General features: G+C 46.4%; 1 protein-coding gene across 1 annotated transcript; it reads right to left on the bottom strand.

The window, feature by feature from the left end:
- Window positions 1-5692: 5692 nt before the first annotated feature.
- On the bottom strand, window positions 5693-24646 carry LOC119432530 (neprilysin-1-like). The gene is made up of 10 exons (XM_049658278.1): window positions 24328-24646; window positions 21046-21201; window positions 16444-17258; window positions 14567-14986; window positions 12153-12412; window positions 10665-11033; window positions 8259-8536; window positions 7193-7487; window positions 5984-6070; window positions 5693-5921 (listed from the first exon to the last, which is right to left on the bottom strand). The coding sequence occupies exons 1-10, from the start codon at window positions 24644-24646 to the stop codon at window positions 5693-5695; spliced, it is 3228 nt and encodes a 1075-aa protein (XP_049514235.1).
- Window positions 24647-24861: the final 215 nt, after the last annotated feature.

Raw genomic sequence — 24861 nt, 5'->3', positions numbered from 1 at the left:
AGACAACAAATCGAAGGGTGACGACAGTACAGAGGGGGTAGGAATCGCGGATTCGTGTGGAAACACCAAGGGCGAGGAGGAGCAACCGAGTTGAGTGGTTTTTGTTGTGGATTCGAACGTGCGAAGGGCGGGAACGGCCATCAGAGGGGGAGCAGGTGCAGACGACCAAGTGCAGATAAGTACGCTTCCGGGGAAACCGTTCAGGAAAGTGATGGAGAAGGCCAGGCAACACGTCTGGCACACAATGAAAGAGCGGAACCTCCTGCATTGTGGTAGGGGGGGGGGGGGGTGCAAAGCATGAATCTGTGGTTCCCACATTCTGCGGGAATCAGTTTAGGCGAAGCTTTCATTGATTTTTCTCGAGAATGCTGTTGATGCTTAACGATCATTTGCAAGTAGCGACCACGTGACCCAAATGGACAGTGCTGATGTCCCCCGTTGAGACCCGCATCGCTCAACATAAGCTTGTTGCACTCGATCATGCGCATGGCACGCATGATGAAGATGGAACGACAAAGCCAGCGTGAAAAATGACGGTAGTATTAGTACCCTTCACTGACACGTTTAATATATCAAATTTAGCCATTCTCTTATGTATGTACGGATGGACGCCGTTAGCGTTTACAACATGATGTTTCAGCTTTGTTACATTGTTTGGATGGTCAGCGAAATCCGTAAAACGTAATGCTGGCAACCCTAATACTAAGAGAATCATATACGTTGGGCGTGTCGGTATTCCATACTTGTGAAAAACAGCGCGAATAAGCAAAGTACAAGGAAGTGGACGAGAGGGGTCACAGGCGCTGACTTACAACAGAAAAGTTAAATGAAAGCACGAGAATAAGTGGACTGCGAGATTACATGTGGAATAAATGGCTCCAGAGATGTAAATATGTGTATCACAGTAACCGATTTCTAGGATCTGCAGTGCAAAACAAAAAATAAATTAGCAGTCTGCAAGGTGGACTGTAGCTTGCTTTTAAATGTTACAATCACTATCGATTTGGTGAGACTGAAGAAAGGCATTTCTTTTTCGACGGATCAAGATAGGAGCGCCCATGGTAGAGCTTGCGGCTGAACACATGGTAGCCAGTTTGATTCATGGTGGCAGCGGCCACTGCATTCGGAGAAACGTGGAATAAAAAAAAAAACGCTCATGTATTAGGCACAACCTGCTTTACGGCGTCCCTCATATCCCAGTGTTAAGTTTCGAGACTTAAAACTTCAAAAAGCTTTTGCTGAAAATGTAACTTTTTAAACAAGCGCTGGTAACTGAATAACCTACCTTGTCTTGGGAACAAGGTTGTTATTACGTTAGAAATAGGGAAATAAGGTAACTAATGCCATACAGTCACAGCTAAATTTTTACTTCGATATGTATGGTGAACCTCATGCAACCTAATTATCCGCTTCTATTACGTACGAAAGAACACATTTATTTTTTTTAAATTCAAACGTAGACACACGCTTACCGGTCACTAGCATTCCCTGACTACAGTAAATAGGGTTGAAAAAGGAAGTGTCCATACACCTCTATATGCTATAGCTTCATGGCCCTCATATTAAACGATATCACATGGTCACACAAAACTTTGTGTATATTCTAATTATTACGCATATATGTGGTCTGGCATTCGCAAAATCGACTTTTTTATGTAGGTTACACTGCGTCGCAACAACCACAGACCAGTTTAAGAAAAAATAACAGTGTTCCAGAAAGCGCTCAAATTGGAAGCGTTCGCTTTTCACATGGGAAATTTAGACAGTAAGAGCGAAGCTAATTAAAGCTTAAATGCAATCTCTCGACTATGGAAATGCTCTTCTCGTCTGAAAAAGAAATATGAACATTATAAAGAGAGTCACAGATGTGGCCTCGCTAGACGAGTCTTCTTTCAGTAAAAAGCCACGCAACGACAGCATACCTTCTCCATACACAAGAAAACAATTGTTTTAGATACACTTGCGAAGGATGACCGGACACACCAATAAAGTGTTGCAGCCATACTTGACAAGCACTGCTTCACGAAAAGTTAACAGGTCTCTAAAGTAATAAAGGGACGTGATTTGATGCCACTTTTATAGAACCTGAACATTTTTCATTAACGTTTGTCTTATTAGCTTACCTACTACAACATGTACTTATTTTTCTACAATTTAATGCCACTTTACATCTCTCACGACTTCAACATACAAGAATATCTGTTAGAGACCGCAGTATACGCAAATATTATGTATGTTAAAAAATGCGCACTGTGAACATCAAGAAAATTGGTCGAAATCCAAAGGCAGAATTGTTATCAAATTCAAGTGACAGCTTACCAGTAGATTTGCTGAGACGTGCTACTGGTTAGCTATACTTGTTATCGTAATAGGCCGTGTGGGGCGCTGTGGCAGCGCACTGCCTCAAGGATTGAATCACTCCGCGTCGTTAACCACATGAAAGTCCTCACAAGGTCTCACATCGCGCAATGCTATCAATATTCGCCTATCAAGTTATAACATTTGATTACACGTCATCCGGGATCGGCCAACCATTGATTTCAGTTTCCGTGTTCGGCCCAGTTTATTCGACCAGACAGCCGTCCACAGAAAGCGGGGAAAAGAGCCAATGAAAGCTTGGCGTTAATAATCTGGTTCTGTATACACAAAGCTTCTAGTTTGTTGTATTAGTTTGTTGTAGTTAGTATGTGCTGGTTGCCGTTGGCCTTTCGCGTTCTCTAACGACATGTTAGCATTACTAACAGTTTTACCGTAACACATTCTTTGGGAATAGAGGCCATGCTTTTTTTTTATCTTGGCTATGACGTGGCGACTCTGGCTGCCGACGCTCCTGGTTCTTTTCGAACTTCAAGGAAGACTTCTCTTCTGCGTCTTTAACATAAGCGTGATAATGCTTAGCAGCTGTTCCGCTGCCTTCGCGGCGCGAACCACCCTCCACTGTGCCAGGCAGCGTCAGTCGAGGGACACAAAGCTCTGAACTTCAACCTTCGGTTTAAACTCAAACACACTGAAGTAGCTGTATGGGGAATTCATGTACTGCAAAGGCTCCTACTAGGAAATTACTCCACTCAAGATAACCATAATTGCCTGTAAGCATAAAGATATAAAATACCCAGTAACCATTACGTTTCCCATTTTTTTTCTGCTGAGGCAACCAAAAAACGCTAATATTCCTGGTCATTTGATTGCTTTACGGTTACATCTGGCGATGCTCATCTTCAGCTTCACTTGAGCAGAGTTTGCTGTTCGGATAGTGGACGCATGATTTTAAAGACAAAAGAGAGCAAGCAACAGGACACGAAGCTAGAAGCAAGGAAGGTGACAAGAAGCAGCTTTACTGTTTTCTTCACAAATTACTTCTCACAGTGAACCACTACGAGTCCAATAAAAATGTCTGAGTGTTGAACCACTAATGGCAATTTACGTATTTCTGTGTGTTTATTTTGTGTATCAGTGTTTTATTGTGCATCACTTCAAATACGTAATCATTCAGCTACCAGATTAACACTTGCCTAACGAGAAAAAACACCAGCCTGGAGTTTTCCGAAGTTCATGTCCAACGCCAAGCAAGACAGGACAGTGCTTTTTTTTTTTTCGAAATCTGTTGCCCATGTTGAATGCAATATTCTTGCAGGTGTCACTCTTGCCAATGTATCGAGAGCACACCTGAGCAGACTTGAGCACATTATAGCATCGACAATGGTGGAGGACGGTGGCAGCGAGCTAAGCATTTCGTTTCACCGATAACCTGAAGTACAGCTCGTTGCCTGTTCGATTAGTAGTACACTACAGACGATGGTTAGCCTCGCTTGATGTGGCATATGCTGGCGGTCGACAGCCAAGAATATCTGATCACAGACGTGTTTACAGCACTTATGCTACTGCTTCCACTGCTAGTATCACCGAGGGGTATGCTAGGTGGCCGGCGGCTTCCTTCTAGCGAACATCGAATGCGCTCTAAACGCATATACAGCGCAGCTTATCGGAGAAAGTTGTTTGCACTACTTCTGCAGTACCGCCATGAAAGGGGAACGGGCGCTATTGCTTCATGTGGCTGACACAGCCCTTCATGCAACCAGCTGGTTTAGTCGTCGATGTAAATGTAGAGCCTAGGTGTCATTTTCTTGTGCTTTTCTTTTTTTCCTCATTGTCGATCGTGTAGGACAGTCTTGGCGATAACCGTGCATAACGCCACGAACGATCACCAACCGATTCTCGGGTACTTTTAATAACTGATCTCTAATAATAGTTCAATAATACTTTAATAATACTTTAATAGTAGTACTAATGACCTGTAATAAATAGTACAAGTCAGTACTTTCAGCATCCGGTTGCACATGCTGTTGTGCTGGTTTGAAAATGTCATTGGTACCGAAGCTTCATTGCCTCTTTACCCCACTTTGTGGGAGCTGGCTGGAGTCTTCATAGCAGCCACAGGCCCATTACCCACTACCACATTGCTCACTAGCAACTACTCGCTATTCTTGTCTGTAGGCGGCGCCAGGGTCCCGTAGAAGGCGCATGCAATGCACTCACGGCTTTAGTCACGCCTTCCGTGTTCTTAGGGCCTGGTGCAACTTAAACTGAAACATGGGGCGAAGTGGTAACCGTTGGAGGCGTTTAGAGAGCAACGCGACTTATTTGTAGGTGCGAACGTGAGAGTATTATGTGCGGGATGAATTTGGTTCGGTGCGCAGCGTCCCACATAGGCTATGGTTCCAATCGGACGTATCACTGCTGTTGGAGCAACACAATTAACCCTGAGTAATGTTTTCGCGATAAAGGCGTGTCGAGCTTGGCGGGGTACTGCACGTGCAAGAGACCATTGTAAACAGGCTTTCACTCTCGCGAGTTCTGCGTGTTTTTTCGTTATAATTTGCGGCATTAGCGTTACATTTGCACATTTTCGTCAAACGTCAAAGAAAGCTTCGCTCAACACCGATTTTTACAATGTGAGGGATCGACAGATTTTTTTTCATCGCTTGCCTCCTTTCGTGATTGATGCCAGAAATTTTATCCACTGGAACATTACTTCCATGATGCATTGCGGATCGTAAATAAGATATTTCGCTTTTGTGACAGCAAACGGTGATGAGCTAAAACCAACACTTCCGAGATCGCGATATCTATAGCATTGTGCAGACTGACTGCACGCCCCATATATAACGTGCAAAAAATTTCAGAGGTCTCGCTAAACCATTGCATTTGTCGAAGAATTGCCACATAGTCGGAAAGCACTTGGTTAAAGCCCAATGCCTCTCTGTTGTTTTCAGTCGATTTGCAGAGCGAGAGCCGTTCGTCGGAGCGGCTTGAGCACGACCCAATACGGCCTCTTGAAAAATATAATGAAGTTGTACTTGATGAAAATATCGTTGTGACCCTCTCGTCACTCATAAACGAGCCCGTGCGACGACTGCGCGTACACGCTGAAGCCAGCTCTCATGGGAAACGAAGGGAGCACTGTGAGAGAAGTTGTGTCCATAGTTAGAACTACAGCCTACATATTAAAAACTTAACGTAAATTAACAAACATCTGGTCGAGTGCATAATGATGGAAGGTTACGTAGTCGCCGACGTATTCGCATATATATTATTTGCCCAGTAAAAATGAGGAATAGAAATAAATACAAATTAAAAGAACAAGTAACAAGAGACACAGCAGGAAACAAAGCGAAACCCACCGGAAACAGTCTCACGTAAAACCACACTTATCAATAGGGTTCATCGGGCTCCCAAGCTCGCAAGTGAACGCATTCGCAAAGCCATTCACGTTGCGGAACGGCTCGTCGCACTCGTCGCCAGTGGAGTAGCGTACTCCGTCGTGACCGCCGCAGAGGACGTAGCACGAGGCAACAAAGAACATAGCGGTGGCACTGTAACCACCGAATCCTTCGAGATACTCGTCATTGTCCCCACTCCTCCTGCGTGGTAAGCCTCGAGCGATACCTCAAGGGCTAGCGTTCGCGTCAGCAAGCGAAGGAACCTGACCGAAGAGTCACTGTCGCCGGAGCGGTTGGCGTTGGTGGCGCATTGCAAGGTGGAGATGGCAGTACCGGGTGAATCCGCGTACCTGCGCAATTAAATTAAGCGTTGAAATACCGAAAATGGACTCTCGGCACGTTAAATTTGAAGGCGTTTGCAGTACACTATATGTAGTGTGGGTCATTAGGCAGCCGGTTGGTAAGGTCATGACGGTGCGGTCTCCTAATACAATGGGAAGTAGGAGTATATGGGCGGAATGTACCACTGGAAAGATGGAGCACACAGTTATAAAAAAAATTAGGAAATGTAAGAGTGGTATGTATGATGAGAAGAAAACTTGACGATGTTGCAGTGGTTGCTTAAAGCAATAACACATCGTTTAAACCTACAAAGCAAGACTATGTAACGTGTACTCTACCTTTTACATGCACAGCCGCTGTCCTACGTCATGCGTTGCGCGAACACGCTTTGAGCGCCTTTTTTATTCTTCTGCGGGAGAAGCCTTAATGTCTGCAACTTACAAACAGTGCTTGTCTAAGTTAAAGTGCTAGAAATGTGTCTTCTATGTTCGTATAAAGTCTGACGGCGGCAGCACGTCATGCCAGGGCAGCTTTACCAGCGCCCAATCAAATTTACCAATAATTTTCTTGTGTAAGATAACTTTCATGGCTTTCTCAAAGGCGAATAGCGTGTAAAATCTCTGTCTAAGAAAACCCCCGGAACATTATAACATTGTTTAAAGGCAACAGCGACAACCAAATCCATGAGATTAGGCAATGGTGCACCTGGAAGCCAGATGCTTTTTACCATATAGACTGTGCAGTGCGACTGAGCAAATGCGCTTTGGCACCAAGCTTTGGCACCACTCTGTTAATAGCCCGTTATACATTAAGCCGAAACCTTTGGCACAACACTCACATTATTTCAATGTTGTGTATGAGAATCAGATACATCGTAGCATACGAACCACATACTGCGTGCACTGCTGATCGCAGATGTAAAACGCTTATTCAGTGGAGCGCAGCCCGACGCGCTGCATTTTCTCTCATCTAAGAGCCTTCACCCTCCATCACCACACCGCGAATTGTCGGAAGTATTTGCGATTGTGTCGGAGTAGGCATGCAGAGTAGTGGCCACAATGCAAGATCTTTCGTTAAAGCTACTTGTCTCACACAGACGGCACTCTTGTTCAAGCGTCCAGACAGGCTACCTCTGCAAGAAGAGCTCGCTCAGCGCCGAAGCCACGTGGTTCCCGAGGCCTCCTTGGTTTATGAACTGCGTGGCACTCTCATCGAACGAAGGAAAGGACAGTCCGTACGGAAGCACAGCCAGGAAGTCAGCAGGAAGTAGAACAGTCCATTCGGCGAACTCGATCTGCTCGGAAGCAGCCCAGCGATCGCGTTCGTCCGCGAGTTGCAGAGCGATCGACTGCCAGTTCTCGACCAGAGAGTCGTCCATATCGCCCGGGTTGAGTACCGGCGCCGTGGCCTGCTGTGCGCAAGTCACTGTGAGCATGCTTTCACACTCGACATAAGCGAGCACAGTGCATAGAGTACCGATAATTGTTTATCAAGCCAGATAGTCATCGTCATACGTAACATTTCTTTTTCTTAGGCAGGTAGGAATGTTTGTGCCACACTAGCATTAAAGGCGAACTGTGCTGCAGCTTCGTCTAGGATGCGCCGTGCTTGTTTTGCACGGCCAAAGAATTTACCTCTTTGACGAGCTTGTGGACGCTTCATCGTACCCGAGAGAGTTTGATACAGTACGAATAAAACTAGGGTATAAAGAAATTGAGTTCATCATTGACTACACAATGATTCTGCACTTTTATATGTCAGGCTTACTCTGACTATAAACTGCTGAACTGATACGCACTGACCCGGCTGAAAATAATTTCAATAATGTCAAATTGAGAACTTTTTCAGGAAGTGCCTAAGACAGGGCACATGGAGGGGAAATGATGTCATAGGCTTATGCCGATGTGGCTTAGTAACTGACATGCATTTACTTCCGTATGGTGAAGTTACTTTCGACCGTCCTAAATTTACAGGTATACTAGCCCACATAATTTAATTTCGTTAAGCTTCGGCTCTCTGTTACCATGCGAAATGCGAAAATCTCAATGTCAATTTGCTCACGGTGACATATGCTCAAGTTCTTGTATCAGTGAGCACATAATTCCCCAGAGAAATACTCTAGGCAATAGGCAACAGGCTTACATCAAAGGTACTGAATACAAATACTACAGTAAACAGTGTCGAGCGGCTGCTTACCTTGCGTCCGCAACCCGGAGTGAGGGTCAAAGTATCCGAGGGCCACGTCGGTAGCGGTGTCCCAGTCCCGGACCACGGTGTAATTTAGGTCCCGGTACGGCCATTTGTCGATTCGCTGCGCGAACGCTTTGAAAGTGTTGGCCACCACACGCCTCGCCGAGTTGACAGCTCGCTCAGAGAGGAGCTCGTCGAAGTAATCGAGGAACAACTGGTTGCCGCCAAGCAGGTACGCCTTGCTCAAGCAAAAGGCGCCATGGTGTAGGTCCGCGCAGTCTTCGCTGTGCAAGAAACCCCCGATATGAAAACACGTACCACGTTTACGAGTGTAATAGTATCGTGTAGTTATCGGACGCATTGATTACCTTGGCGAACTTTCAAACAAAGCACGTTAGCTACTTATATGTGTAGGGATTTCCAAAACACTTCGTACAGCTGCTGCGGAAAAAGATTGACAATCACAATTGACCGATAACAGGAGCAGGGAAATTGCGGTACTCGGCACTCTTGTTCTCGTGCACACTGGTATTTAAAGTGCCAGATGATTCATGTTTCAAAGAGGGGGTGCCTGGCACTCTCGTTTTAGGTGTGCTACGGAACAACAATGTCCAGTGTCCCAATTTATATGCTCGGGTCATTGGTCACTCGCGCTAATATTTTTCCACTGCAGCAGTACTTTTGCAAGGGTAGAGAGTTTTGGCCTTTTTGGTACGACAGATGTTAGCAATCTTTAGTGCTGAATTCTGCAGAGAGGTAAACTGGCCGACAAACCACAAAATATTTCAATATTGATTTTATTAGTAGTCCGGAACGCTGATGTTTATGTGCACCACGCCACACATGCGCATAATAAGCTGCATGAAATCACCTTTCTATATATATATATATATATATATATACAAAGGAGTGTACGTATTTCGGGCCAAGCTTGTCGCACTTTGCCGCTTCCGCTATTCACCATGTCAACCCTTTGCCTCAAGACATTTCTGGAACACGAACATGCACGTCACGTGCTGCAGTGTTCCGTCGTGTATCCGCGATGCAGCTTCTAGTAAGATCCTTCCTGAAAGTCACCGTTTCTGTTTGTCCTGCCTACACTGTCTCAATAATGTTGCGCTTCGTGATAGCGAACCATCTTCGTTTGTCGTCCGACACAGGGGCATGATGATGTAGAACTAGAGAAAGGACATGGTGGTATTCTCGAAATTCTATAACAGACGAAAGATAGACGCTTATCAAGAACGAAACTAATAGCCCCCTTAAATTCATTTACTAATTAATTTACGATGAATATGTATTCACTAAACTTACAGATTCATGTTTTTGTCATTCGCAAAAATTCACAGGACTTAGATTCCACTGTCCAACTCGCCTTGCCTGCGGTACTTTAACATCTCTGCTATTAACACTGTACCCTAATATCATTTGAAATTATCTCTAGCAGATTTATAGCTAATTCACAAAAAAATGTTAGCCAATTCTAGTGGGTTTATATAGCTACTTTAGTACAAGCTTTAAAAGGCAAACCTTGTTATTTTCCATTCCTCAGGAGTATGAGTAGTATCGAGTATGCATCATTTACGGCAACCACCGGTCGTTGAGGAGATGAAGCACTGTCTTCTCAGCAAGAAAGCCTGAATCACGCGTGAATTGTCACTCAATGCCTTTCTCATCAATTTACATAGCAACGGCTCCCCCATGCTGCTTGACAATAACATCGTACAGGATGAGATCGAAATTTGTCTCGTTAAACCAGTTTTCAAGTAACTCCGATTTACTGTTCTACTTCAGAAAAGGCATGTCGAAGTAGGAAATATGGTAGAAGGGCTAAATCAACTTCATGACCTCGACTAGTACTGTGATCAATTTGACTTTAGTATTAGTTAATAGAAGATTCTCTGAACAAATGCCAGTCATTTGGCTGTGATCTTTCATTCCTCAATCAAGAAAAAAAGCGACACGGAGTATGACTGCCAAGTGTTTGCTGCGGAAATTCCCAAGGTAAAGGACGGTCATGAAAGAAGAAAGAAAACGCGTACAAAGCAAGGTCATATGGGTCTTAGTTGTAGTTGCGCTGTACGCTATTGTGGACAATTTTTTTTATTTATGACATTTCAAGAGGGCATAGTCCTTTTCTCATCATGCTTGAAAACGCTCATGATAATTATCCGTGAATTCGCTTGCCACACATTGTGTACCTGAAGTGATCATTGAGTTCCGAGGCCTAGTGAAAGGTTGACAGGTCCAGCTTCAAGCAACCACGGAAAGCTTTCTGCGCACCAGGGCAACGCAATGTGCTACGAAAACTAGGCCAGCACGCTTTCGTGGCATACACTTTCAGGTTTCTGTGTCTTCCCAGTTTTTAAAAATGTTTTTTGAGAATCCATAACCAATGTTTCGGATGCTCACCAACCGTAGAAATTGACTAGTAGCCGTCGGTTGGCGAACAGTGCTGCGGTCTGGACGGTGGACCAGGAGTAGAACGTGTGCATGCCCCGTTCACCGTTCGCTTTCCATAGTTTCAGAAAGGTCGTAACGTAGCCGGGCTTGCTCGTCTCAAAGACCAAGGGACCCGACATGCTACCGTACCGTCCCAGCTCCGTCATCCAGCGTTCTTTGCTGAGTTCCGGCACCACGCTGAACACATCGACCGATTCGAGCGCGCGAGAACCTTTAGAGAGATTCAGTGCCCCTGCTAGAGGGACCATGTAGGTGTTGTGGAGCTTGACGTGGTTCAGAAAATTGAGAGTCTCCCCTGCTGTGCCGCCGAAGTCCCGCCTGCATGGAGAGTGAAGGCGACAGTGAAAATGTTTTGAGATACGTGACTTTTTGAACCAATTAAATAGGGATTATTCACTGCACGGCCTTTGAATTTTCGATATAAAAGAGAGTCATGTTATGTAGGTGGTTTGATTAAAAGGAAACTGTTCGGGAATGTAAAAGTTGTGACTCACGTGCACTTGTTTTAGAAACTCGAGGGAGGATTTCTTTATACCAAAGGTGCTAATGACGTCAGGTGCTAAATGCCAAAACAAGAGGAACAAATATTGAACACCTTCGTACAGCTTGCATTGAAGTTAATGTTGAATCGAGTCTGAAGTTTTCTCTCTTTACCTATTGTTGATGTATGCTTTATTCGTTTACTTGCTACGTATTCGAAATTCTCTTTGAACATTAGATATTGAACGAAGCTCCAGGCCATGTTCTAATATCTACTGCAGTTCCTGCACTCTGTCACGAGATCTTGATCTCACCCATGCAATGATAAAGAACACAGCAGTTAACCAGCCCATCTATAGCAGTACAATATAGGTGACTATGCAGTGAAACCTCATTAGAACGAATTGTATGTAAAGAAATGCTGGATATAACGAAGTACGTGAAAAAACAACACTAGAAACCCGCTTAGAGAGACATAGTGCAGTGCACGCAATAATGAGTATAACGCCTTAATAGGTATAACGAACTAATCCTGACTCCCCCTCAAACTTCATTATAACGAGGTCTTACTATACATATATGCCGATTCGTCATGTGTTATTTCCAGACCGTTGAAGGTGTCGGCCATCCAGTCAGCCATCAGTGTCACCTAGATAATCTCAACGAGGGGCTAGGGTGGCGGGAAAAAAAGCGTGCTGTCGTTCCCGAACAATCCGCCACGATATCTAGGCCTTCAGGCGCCACAGATCTCTCACGCTGGAGCACTGACAACAACAGCACGACAGAGTCTTATCTCGGTAGTGCAAGCGTGCACACCCTTTGCATCGTCGTTGAGGATATGACCACCGACCACCTACAAACCAGGGCGAAAACAAAGCCAAGAGCCAAAGCAGCAATTCCCTCTTAAATGAAACAGCTACAGCTGTCCTAAGTAACTTCTCTAGAATAAACGCTTGCCTGAGTGTTTCGAAGTAGACCTCGGCTGCTCGGACATTCTTGGCCAACTTTCGGTGCTTCTCCACGATGCGCTCGATTTCTCGGAGCGGAGCCAGTGTGACGACGGTTGCATTCGGGTAGCGCTTGATGGACACGTGGAGCACCGCACTCCACCGGAGTCTCAGTGACACGTGCAGCAAAGTTCGAAGCAGATCTACTGGGTCCGAGCCTTTGGGCAGTCGGGGCCAAGTTACGCCGGCATGGAGAAGAGCCGCTTTTACCTTCCATTTGAAAAGAAAATGAAAGTAAATCACATACATCAGCAGGGTTATCACAAGTGAAATAACAATGTGTGAATGGACAAGAAATTTCCGCCTTCGCTAAGAAGCCTTCTCGCAGTAAACTGCATAATCGCGAAGAAGGCATTTCTGGTGACCATCACTCTCTTTGAACCGAACCACAGACTACTTTTCGAGTGTTTCTCACCCTTTCTCTAACGAATGTTCACTAAGAACTTCAATCGACTTTCACAAGACGTGTACTCGAAGGGTTTGTACGGACGCACGTAACCAATCATTGCATAAGGCATACTGTTGAATTGCTCCAGAATAATTTACAAGTGCCTATTTTACAGAGATATACAATGCCGCGACCAGGAGTGTTTCATGTTTTGTATGGGCATATAATACCGAAAAATGCCGTTCAAGATAACTCATCTCACAATGAAGTCGACGGTAACGCGAATAGCAATCGAGCAATGTAGCAACAGCCCACATTCCTAAAGTCACGTTTATTTAACGAATGTAGCGGTAATTCTGAGGCTTTTATTGCTGTGGCTATATGGCACATGCTCCGATATCGTCCGGCTTTGCTATTGCTATTGTAGCTGGCCAAGGTCGCCAATGAGCATTGAGGTGTGAGGACGACTGAATGACGCCGACGCAGTGACAATTCAATGACGAAGAAGGAAGGAATGATGTCGATCGACTGACAAAAGTGTGTAACGATTACGGAACGACGATAACGAGATGTCGATTCTGAAATTATGACAATGATATAACGACGACAACGAGGACAACAACAATGATAAGGACAATGACATGACGACGAGTGTGTGATTACGATGTCGTGACGACGACGCAATGAGGACGATGGCCTGACAACAGCCGCATAATCGTTATTGAATGGCGACAGCATGGCTACGTTACCAAGACGAACAATTGAAACAACGTTGTAGGATCGACGATGATGGTCGTACAACAATGACATGACAATGGGATGATGATACTGAAGTATGATGGATGGACGGACGGACGCAAAACGGCTGAAGTATAGCAAGGAATGATATTCACACTAAAGTAAGTACCACGCTGGGCTATATGGTTATTGTCTCCCACTTGGCAGTCCTATCCGTCTAAAGTCATTAGGCGATTTCTTTGCGGATAACCCGACTTCACCTGCCCATACCACCTACAGCCGACAATTACCTGCTTGCATTTTCGTCCAGGACAACACCTACGTAACTATGACCCGTTATATACATATCGTGTCCCAGCTAACGTTAGCCAAGCTACTGAAAGAAATAAGCAATTTAAATTACACTGTGCAAGATACGGTTTTAAGACCAGGGGTGTTCGGTCGTCGGGCTTTTGACAACCGAGCAACATAGGCCTTATAATCGTATCTTCCACGGTGTTTTTTTTTATTAATTCCCTTCATTTAACAGCTTGGATAGCGTCAGCTGGGACACATGGTATAAAACTCACCGTGTACACTCCTACCATGTTGCTGGAATTTCTTTTATATGTATCTCTTATAGCGGCCACAGAGTAAGTTCTTAGCATCTTGAAGTACAAAAGTGTCTCATCAGTAGCCAATCTTAACGTTTCCCTGTAGGTATATAAATCTCCTTTCTATCCCGTTCATTGCTTCTACCCTTTTTCTCTATGTTACAAATCATTCTATAATGAATGGAAACATTTAAATAACTGTCGCCTCTGATTTCTTGCTTTTCAAGGCCTTGTATTAACTACATCGCTGTTTTCTTTGCTTGATGATTACGCTGTTCATCCTCAGTACGAACATGGGTTAGGCCGCTCGTTCAACGAAGTGTTTTTAGATTATCCCAAAACTTCATGGAGTGCTGTTTATAATTCTTTCGAATCTCTGTCACCCACTGAATGTTTACAGCCTTAATATTTTCCTTCAAAATATTAGCATGCCATTCTTAAGTTTTTATTTTCCCTTTTCCTGTCGGAATTCTGTAGCCGCTTATTTGACTCATGCCCTTGGTACTACTGCCTTATATTTGATTTACAAGTGGAGTCCAGTACAACCGGCGGCTTTCGGCCACTCCAGCAACCACATGATCTACTGCTCCTTGCGAACAACTGGCACACGCAACAAGAATCCAGTAAAGGTGGCTCTGCCGTTACCTTCGGCAGCTCGTCGGCATCGCCGCTGCGCACGGCGTCACAGCTGCGGTAGAAAGCGGCCGCCCTCTGTAGTGGCTTCTGCGTCTTGTGCGGAACGGGCACCGAACGTAGCAGGTAGGACATGCGGCGCAGCTCGGACAGGAACGCCATCTGGCGTACGGAGAGTTGGTTATGACGACGCCATCCACCGCACACGAAGCGCGTGAAGCCTTCGCACGGATTAAACGAGGAGTTCAAGGTCACCGCTAGGCGGTGCGAGTATTCGCGGCATGGTTCCGTGCGACATACGGCGGCGGAGCCGCGCCGCCTATCGCCAACGCCACCTCCGAAGACACCCAGTAGCAGAATCAAGGCGATCCCCGCCGCTAGAAGGAGCAGAACGCACAAGATGGCGCCCGTTGGTTGGTTCTTGAGGAAAGCCTGCATAGTGGTGACAGGGGACGCTTAGAAACTTTCGGTCATTGTGCTCCGTTCTATTGACTGTTGCGTCCACAGCGTCTCTCATGGCCCGCGAACTCTGCATCTCCACAATAATACTTCCAGTAGTCCTGCACGTTGCGCGGGCACATTCCCTCTATTCTAATGCGGATGAACATCTTTTATACTTTTTATATGCGTACTTTTTGTTTGTGTTGTGTCACCCACAGGTGCGAAGCCGGGATAGTGATAAATAGTGCAATAGTGCAAATAGTGCAATAGTGCAATAGTGCAGATAGTGCTGTACGGATAACGCACTTATATGGCACGATGTCGGAAACCTGTGGCCACGACGTATGGAGACGCTCTGAAAGCTTCTGTTACGTCCGCATGAAAGCTGTAGCTGTAATAGCAGTGTATAGTTCACTGGCGATCTACCTCTTGCAGTAAGAATCCAATTGTATAGAGCATTGTAGTAAGCCCATTCTTGATTAAAAACTTAGTCAACTCACGCTGCTTGATTGCGGTTGTGAATGTTACTACGCGCTACTTTTACAGAAACTGTGGACATAGAGAATGGTTATTTTGTCGCGCTTATTCACTGTCATCATTTTTTCCCCTCCACCTTCCCTTTTTTCGATGTCCACTTCCTGTCTGCCGAGCAATACAGTACCTTACTAGCAATAAAATGAAACATTCACGGCAGCTGCAGTCGTTTCTTGTTTGCTACTTATCCGTGAGCTACGCACCAGGTAACCATACAATTAATTATGGACCACCTATAAGGTTACGAAAATACCAGGATAAACAAGTAACAAAATAAAGTCGATCGCGGTTAAGTCAATCAACGTTAACATGACACAGGAGCAAACGGGTGGAGCGTAAAGTCACAGTAAAGTTTAATTCCAGTGGGCACAGTTCATGCAAGTTAGAGCTCCCTGTCATCATGAACTAGGTAATTAGCCACTGAGCTTTATTCGGATCCTGTAGCATACATTGATGACTGGTAAACCCCGACAGTCGTCTTGCTTTATTTGGCTACGAGAGATCAGGTACTCTATTCTTTAATTCATGCGTTCGAAAGTGGTAATGGAAAAAGACTGGCACATGACAACGGCGACCTGAAGGGCGATTGTGCGATACCTGGCTCTGTTCCGAAATAGGAACGGAGCTTTAGGTGCTGGGATTCTTCGCCCGCTTTCAGCGGGGGTTGAAACTGACTACCGAACTACCCTCGAGTCTAAAGAGAGGAATGGACTGCAACTATTATTGTCAGCTGTAACGAAACATAGATAAGTTTCTACGTTCCGATAACCAGTGACTTGTAATAGTATTTTTCGTTGCAGCCGTACAGCGTTCAGAGAAGTTATTGACGGTTCCAGGTACGAGATGCGCCGTAAATGCTCTCAGCTCAGCAATGATTCACCACGAAAAATAAACTATCAATGCATTACACGTACCTTCACACCCCTGTCACCCTTCTCAGTGAAGAATCCTTGCGTCGTGGTCGAGAGGAATTGCGGTGGGCTCTGCAGGCTTCCGAATGCCTCTGAGCGTCTGGAGCCGTTGCGGCGTTCTCCGAAGCGCAGGTGTGACCCCCGCGCCCACGTCGAGGTCGTCAAGACCGCGGCAGTGTTTCCGCGCGACCCGAATGACAGTGGCAGCAATTTGGATTGTCGGCGTGGCCGTTGCTTCATCCACGGCGGATCAAACACGTGCTCCTTCAGCTGCAGGCCAGACGCAGCTGAAGTAGTGGGCGTACGGCAGCCCTCCGAACCCCTCTCGGAGAGGTCGCTGTGCTCCGAAGACTCGCTTTGACGCCAATGCGCGGGAGGTGGCCTCAACTTTGACGACGTTGCCCGAGCAGTGGGTGTTTCGGAAAGCCCTCCGGCACCAACCTCGGTGTTGACAATGCCTTTGCGAGAATCTCGCGCACTGCCGCGGGGCGTTGAGCTTCCTGCAGACTTGGTAGTTGGCAGCGAGATTTTACCTTTCTCGGCGATTTCTTGCTCGGCGGTGTCTTCGCCCTGGTCTACCAATTCCCGACCGGACAACGGTATAGCTGGATGCTGTTCGAGCTGGCCTGACAAAGATGGAGTTCGCCCACCGCGCGCAGCTTTGTTCCTTTGATTTCGCGACGCGCTTGACGGCTTCGCCAGGGACGTCGTCTTCGATGCCTGGTGTTTCCAATCTGTTGTAGGTGCACCTTGCGCGGAATCGGTCGTTTCGACAGGTTCGTCCTCTCTGGAGAATTCTGGCACCAGTGTCTTGGAACCTGTATCGGCAAACGGGAAAGAACGCAGAAAAAGATTGAATTTCGTCGCTTTTATTTGCCTTATGCAAGAAGCCATTGACAGCATAGGTAAATGCACTTCCGAGAATGGGGGAAAGAGTTACATAATATTGAAATCATGCAAACGCAATACTGGCGAAAATATTATTCCTTTTATTTGTCATATATCGTTCGCTACTGGAAGCGTGCTGCAAAGACTCTATTCCAAGCTAAACCTAGTGGTATCGAGAGTCAGCGGCACTGGAACACACAGTGACCCCAACCTGCGCTCAAGTAACTCGATTCCGTGAAAATCAACAGAGAAGAGAGAAAGGGGGGGGGGGGCGTTCTACTCTGGCCAGGCTGCCGTATAATGAAAGCCATCTGCAACGGGGACACAGTCCGCCGTGCGCTGTGTTTTCGCGGCATAGTTCACGTTGATGCGAGACGCAGCAAAGTCAATTCGCTCGCTCGCTGCTGCCGAGCTTCTTCACTCCACTGTTTTGACAACGAGTTTCTGTGGTCATCGAGTGAGATATGTTCATGTTTGCTTGTGCGCGCGTGACACCAAGCTTGTTCATTTAGTTAGTATGTCAATGTTTACAAGTTCATACGGCCGCTATAACTACAATCCTTAATTCGTATAGCTAGCTATCCACTAATTTGGTGTAGCAATGGATGCTTCGCCTTTCGGGCGAAACGGTGACATTAAAAAGGATAAACAGAAAAACGGAAGCCTACGTGTCGTGTGCATGAAACCGACTGCATCGTGTTAGCAGCAACCTGAGAAAAAATGTCGCTGTTTCGCCCGAAAGGCGAAGCATCAATTGCGATAGCAAATTAGTAGAGAGCTTTCGGAGTACGGATAGTAGTTTTATCGGCTGCATAAACTTGGACACATTGACTTACTAACTGAAATAAGAAGCGTGGTGTCAGCGCGCACAAGCACACATGAATAGATCACACTCGATGACCGCAGACAACCACTGTCAAAACGCTGGCAGCAGGCGCAGCCGCCGCAGCGAGCGAAGGTTCATGCGGTGTATCGCTTCAATGGAAACTGAGCGGCCGAATGCACAGCGCATACAAAGGTCAGAGCCATGTGGAGATCGCTTGCAAGATACGGCGCGCGCGACAACACCGGTAACCCGTACGGGCGCAAACATATAATAGAGAGTTTTAGTATTGCGGAAAATGTTTGCGTTAGGGTTAGCGTGTTACGCACGCTAAATCATTGCGGAACGCTGTTCGATAGTTTTAGTATAGCGTAAGACAACGATGCGCCGCTAAGCGCAAAACTTCGCCACGCCATTTAGCTACGAGTAGTCAAAGCATAAAACTGAGTAGCTCGAGAACCAAACTAGCAGTGTGGATTCACGCCAAGCCTTGAAAAGAGCGTGCATGTCAAGCGCTACAGTGCCTAGAATATAGTATATTCTAGGCACTATAGTACAAGCGCTCGGGCCGAGGGTGCCGCCACGTTGGCAACGCTAAAAACTTAGCAAGCGTTAAGCGTCTCTGCTATATTCGAAAAATAGCGGACGCACGCTACGCGCAAAACTGAAATAGCGTTCTGAGCATGCGCAGTTTGACACCGCTATTTTTCTTTTTGCGTTTAGCGTGGCGCCATTTCCGCAATACTAAAACTGTCTAATAAAGAACCAAGCGCAAAGCGCAAAGTACATGAACGCATTTGTTGGCAGAGTAGAAGCCGCCCCCCCCCTCCTCCCTTCCACGCTGCCTTCCCGCTCTGCTCCTTTCGCGTGGGAGATTGCGTCGCCAGTTCCCCTTGCCAGTTCCCCTCGCCGTCGCTGTGAGGTTCCGTATAAAGTCCAAAGGCGATAAAATCGATGATGATGATAAGTGGTTCGTGAGGGAAAGGGAAAGGTTGGCGCTATCTTCTGCAGCCCTTGAGGGAGCACGGCTCAGCGCCAAAGATAAAATCGTCGCCGCGCGCCGTATGTGCGAGTGAAAGGGCGCGTCGGACGCGCGCTATCACGGAGACCGAGCGCACGGCGGAAAGCAAACGCTACTTCCGTGGGGCGAAACGCCGTGGTGGTATGGGAGAGAGGGTGGGGGGGGGGGGGCGAGTGCGGCACCAAATGCGTATCTTGCAACCGGTTGCAAGGGCAACTGGCGACGCAATCTCCCACGCGAAAAGAGCTGAACGCGAAGGCAGCGTGGGGGGGGGGGCTTTTACTCTGCGAACAAATGCGTGCATGTACTTTGCGCTTTGCGCTTGGTTCTTATGTTTGCGCCCGTACGGGCTGCCGGTGTTGTCGCGCGCGCCGCATCTTGCAAGCGATCTCCACACGGCTCTGACCTTTGTATGCGATGTGCATTCGGCCGCTCAGTTTCTGTTGAAGCGATACACCGCATGAACCTTCGCTCGCTGAGGCGGCTGCGCCTGCTGCCAGCGTTTTGACAGTGGTTGTCTGCGGTCATCGAGTGTGATCTATTCATGTGTGCTTGTGGCGCTGACACCACGCTTCTTATTTCAGCTAGTAAGTAAATGTGTCCAAGTTTATGGAGCTGATAAATCTACTATCCCTACTCCGAAAGCTCTCTACTAATTTGCTATCGCAATTGATGCTTCGCCTTTCGGGCGAAAGAGCGACATTTTTTGAAGTACTATATTTATGGAGCACATGTCATTATCATGTGTTAGAGCGACTTCTAAGTCATCAGTTTCAATTGTTTCTGACAGGCTATGTCCTGCGCGGCTCTAGTTTAAGCGCGTTAAACAAAGCCTGCCATATAGAATAATATCCACGTGACGAGCGACACACGTGGAACATGCGGAAAAAAGAGCACCTCAAACTATAGCCTGTCGCACGCAATTGAAATTGATGCTTTCGAAATTGTTCTAATGCCTAACGTTGACATGTCAGTCGCAAATATTCTAAATTACAATGTTAGTCAAGAAATAATTACAAGCTAGTACAACCACAAATTATAGAGACGCTTTTTCAGACTACTGGAAACGACATACAAGTAGTTTCATCCATGTAGAGGGCTTCTGCTTTTTTAGAAGCTTGGTGCATGGTAGCTAGGCCACATTCCACATAGAAAGCCTTTCGATGAATCAAACTCGACTATTCAAGCTAATCTGCAAAGCAACGACTGCCTCAATATGTCTCTGCCTCCGGAAGAATCGCTCAAGGCAGAATCGAGCACATTTGGGCTGGCTCGTTCTAACTTGAGCCTATTTATTTTTCTTAATTTATTGACTCAGGAATCTACGCCGCCGTCTTGGGCATTGTTGTAGGGGATCAATACAATGACTAGAATGAAAACATGGAACGAGGAGGCACTGCTGTCACCTGAATATTCAACTAAAGCATACCATTTGCAAGCATGAGGAAGAAACAGCGTTATGTTCTGTTCCTTTCATAAGTCCTGTTTCCTCGCGCTATTTTTGCTGAAACCATGCTCTGACTGTGTAACGACACCCATGCCTACAAGCACCTGCAAAATATGCAGCCGCTCGTTTTTATACTTAACGATGCGACGTTAAAGGCAATGCTGTTCTTTTAAAATGAAGTGTCAGTATCAATTGTTTGTGACATATCTGCGATTGGGTAAAGCATAACCGATAACAGATATCCGAGCCTTACCATTTGTGGTGTCCGCTGACTTGGTCTATGCAACTCTGGTTCCTTGGTGTGAGGCTCCTGTCTACCAGCAGATTGCGATGCGAGTGTCCGCCGCTCAGTTTGTTCGTCGACTCTTTGCACCGGGCTCTCAACAGGCGATTCCAGCGGAGCCCTCGATCGCGGAAATGGCTGACCAGCTGCTTGCACGTCAGCACCGCTGGAATCGTGCTCCATCGTCTCTGAATGGTCACGTCCTGGCTCAGACGCGTTCGGTGGAGACCTTCCCAGAGCATTCGAAGCGTCGGCATCCTTGGACTCGTCAAGGCGTTCCCGATTATGCTCCTGCGAATCTGTGTTTTATGTGAGGCAGATCAGCATGATCGTATAGCACGCGTGTGTGTTCCCGTGTTATTAGGTAGTTTTCCCGTATCCGGTGGCATAAACGTGAACAGCCAGTTAACTGGCGTCACCTTGTGGCGGGGAGTTATACTAGAGATGACTAACCATATGCTTCTTATCTGCTGGTGTAAAGCGTCGGCAGTCAAGCCATCAACTCCATGCATTTAATTTATTAAGGCGGAAGTCTTAGGTGGCTCATGAGTCGAAAGTTTGACCGTCCGGAAAATTAAATGGCGCCAAAATTAAACGGCAGTAAAATTGGGGGTCGGACCCTCGACCTTTGGTGGTAGCCGAACCCACAACCTTTGGTGTTACTTCTGGCGAAGTTAATTAAGGTTGTTGGTGGCACCATGGCAAATGGTCGTGCGTTCGAGTGCCTTAATTAACGTGGGTTCGAGTGTCTTAATTAACTATACCTTAATTAGGATACAGTTAATTAAGGCACTCGAACCCACGACTATTGGCGGGAGTCGAACCCATGACATTTGGTGTTACTTAAGGCGAGGTTAATTAAGGCACAGTTAATTAAGATACAGTTAATTGAGGCACCGGAACCCAATACATTTGGTGGGAGTTGAACCCTCGACCTTTAGTGGGAGTCGAACAAACTTCCTTTGGTGGTAATTAGGGCGAAGATAGTTAAGGCGCAGGTAATTAAGATAGATCTAATTCAGGTACTCGAACCAACGACCTTTCGTGTTCATTAAGGCAAGGTTAATTAAGTTAAAGGTAACGTAGAGTTAATAAAGGCACTCGAACCAACGACCTTTGGAGGGAGAAAACAAGTAATGGGAAGTAACAACGCATTCGAATGAGAATGTCAAGGAATTTAACGAATGTCATGTGAGTGCGCCTCGTTGGCGGAAGCTAAAGTGACTCTCAACATTTTTTGTATTGCTTTGCCCAGAGCACCCGTTTAAATCAAAAAAAAGTTTCACGTGTTGCTGGACAAAGAGTCACAAGACGCTGCTTCTAACGTTGTTGTCCTTTTCGCGGAGTAATTTGCTCTAGAGGAACGAGATGGCGTTTCGGTGGCGCGCGGCACGTTGCCTCAAGCCAAAGAGCACGAACGCGAAACCGTTACCGTTTATACCTGTCACTTTACGATCAGCTGTTCTAACTGGGTGGTTGCTAAGGCACTGTGCTCCATTAATGCTGCAAGATATGGAACTGTAGACAGATGTGTGCAGTAGTTGGCTGTAAGAATACTCACTAGCATATTAAAGAATGTAATGAATCTGTGTAGCCAATTTCAGGGACCGCTGCTACACAAGGACCTGCCTGTGTTGCCGGCTCTTCGTGATGCAGGGCTTTCGTCGAGGATGAAAAAAAAATGATTTGTCAGCGGTGTATCACTAAACTCCAAAGAAAGAACTTCGACCCCGGAGTGTCTGCAAGAGTGAGTACCACTCGCTACAAAGTGACAAAGGGGGTAGCGCTGCTTCCTGGCATAGTATTTCGGACGTTATCTGCGCGCATCCGCCCCACCTCACACTCAAGCTCACGACCGCTCTCTCGGTCACGTATCAATCATAAGTGAATGGGCGCACTCTTCTTCTTTCTGAGGTTTTACGTGCCAAACCCAGGTCTGATTATGAGGCACCGGGCGCACTCTTGAGTCAAAGTGCCGAAGCATGGGTGAAGGCGACTGCAGCGACAGCACACGAATGTCTGAAGCTGAGCGTTTCGTGACGGTCCACATAGCACGCGAGTGACCAGCGATAACACGTATTCGCTATAAGCTATTACAAAGTACAGAACATCTACGTTCCAAGCCCTTGCGCGCAGGAAGAACAAGTTATCAGGACTAAGCACCCCCAGGAGTAATTAGGCCAAAAAATAAACAACCTGGTAGAAACAATACTGAGTCAGAAACCTCACAAGTCACTGCTTCAAAGTGATTGACAAATAAAGAACGAAGAGTAAAAGCCACCAATGGTGATTTAATTCAGAAACGGAAATTTGGAATAGCTTGGAATACGCTTCTAGCCCAGCTTCCCGCAAAAACACCATATACGCTGCTCGCACCATTTCGAAAAAGGCGTAATGAACTCGGAAAGCGCTTACATGTCCTCTGAAGCTTCAGCGAAAGTTTCGTGTCGTCCACCCAGTCATCGCCTACGATATCCAGCATAAATTCAGGTTTCCTGATCCGCACTGGGCGTCATGCACAGCCGTTTTAAACGCGGAGGCAACGGACGCAGCTGAGGCAAACAATGCGCGCGTCACTACGCAATCAAACATGGCGGCGACCACGGGGTTGCCGTGAAGACGCTCTATGGATTAGATATGTGTAGACATGTATAGATTGCCTGATTAGCTTAAGCAGTCTATAGGTGACCAATTACCAGCCCCCATTTCAGAGGGGATGTCGACTAATTATCATCATTATCTTCTGCTGAGAACACCGAGCATGGAAGATTGACGGTTGGTTGCACATGACATAGACGTATCAAGCAACCACACATTATTAAATCCTGCAAGCGAACGCAATACACAGGTAGCAAGCAAAAAAATAAAATAAATAAGGAATTCAACAGAATTCTAACAATATCAGAATAATCAAACCGAGAACTCCACTGGATCAACCAGCCTTTCTGCCAAGCATTATTTACACTTTGCTAATTAGCGGCGGGTATTAAGAACAGTGTCACCAACGCTGACACTACGGTTTTCTCACAAGCATTTAGGCTGGCTCTACTTACTATCCGCAAAACGTCGCCAGAATAGCACTTCTTAGTAAATAAGTTTAATATATAGCATCCGCTTAAGCCCTCCTCGCCCACCACTCCCCTTACACTGGGAAGTCGCGTTTCCTCTCCGCCGTGCGTTCGCTCCCCGTGAAAGCACGCGTCCCTCTCCCTCGCGCGCTACGGCCAATGAGAGTTTTTTTTTTCTATTGCCGGACGCAACAATCGAAAGGTGTGCCCTTAACAGCTTCGCGGTAAAAGAAAGCAGTAGACGTGGCAAACCCTGAATGGGGGCAATTACTGACACAACAAAGTCCTCTTGAAAAGTACGTGCGTAACGCATACGAAACACTTACACTACGAGAGTCGTATCAATTCCATTCTTACCTTGGCTGTCTTGTGGGGAGTCCTGCTGTTCGCTTTCCTCTCTCTCCTCGGTATTCGAGGCTATCATATCTTCGGCATCTTGGACGACAACAGCGTCGATTTCATTAGCCGCTGCTCTATTGCCGTCTTGCAGTGAGACCGTGTAGGGTGGCGTCGGTTCCTTTTTCGGGTCCCTCGAGGCTTCTTTGGTGCCATGTTCACTGCCTTGCCCAAGATCTCTGGTGCGAGTAGTGGTCGCGAGAGCACTGGCTGCACGACTCTGGGCCACGGACGCCTTGGAAGCTTCGTTGAGCTTAGCACGGTCCTTGTTAGAGGCCATCTGCTGGGAAGAAGTTTAAACGCTTATTTAACAGCGTGGGAAATGCCATGTGCTTAATGTTCTGAACGGCCCACAATTGGGTGCCGGCGAAATGCATATCATGAAGCGGGTAAAAAATGGGAAGGCATCATTTGAACATCGACTCTGAAGTGTTGATGCAAAATAGGTTGAAAACACAAGACACTCAGCTTAATCTAAGCAGTGAATCTTACAAG

The sequence above is a fragment of the Dermacentor silvarum genome, chromosome 11 (genome assembly GCF_013339745.2).
Source record: "Dermacentor silvarum isolate Dsil-2018 chromosome 11, BIME_Dsil_1.4, whole genome shotgun sequence".
Taxonomy (NCBI): domain Eukaryota; kingdom Metazoa; phylum Arthropoda; class Arachnida; order Ixodida; family Ixodidae; genus Dermacentor; species Dermacentor silvarum.
The sequence above is the reverse complement of the archived record's forward strand: the minus strand, read 5'-3'. Positions and strand labels throughout refer to the sequence as shown.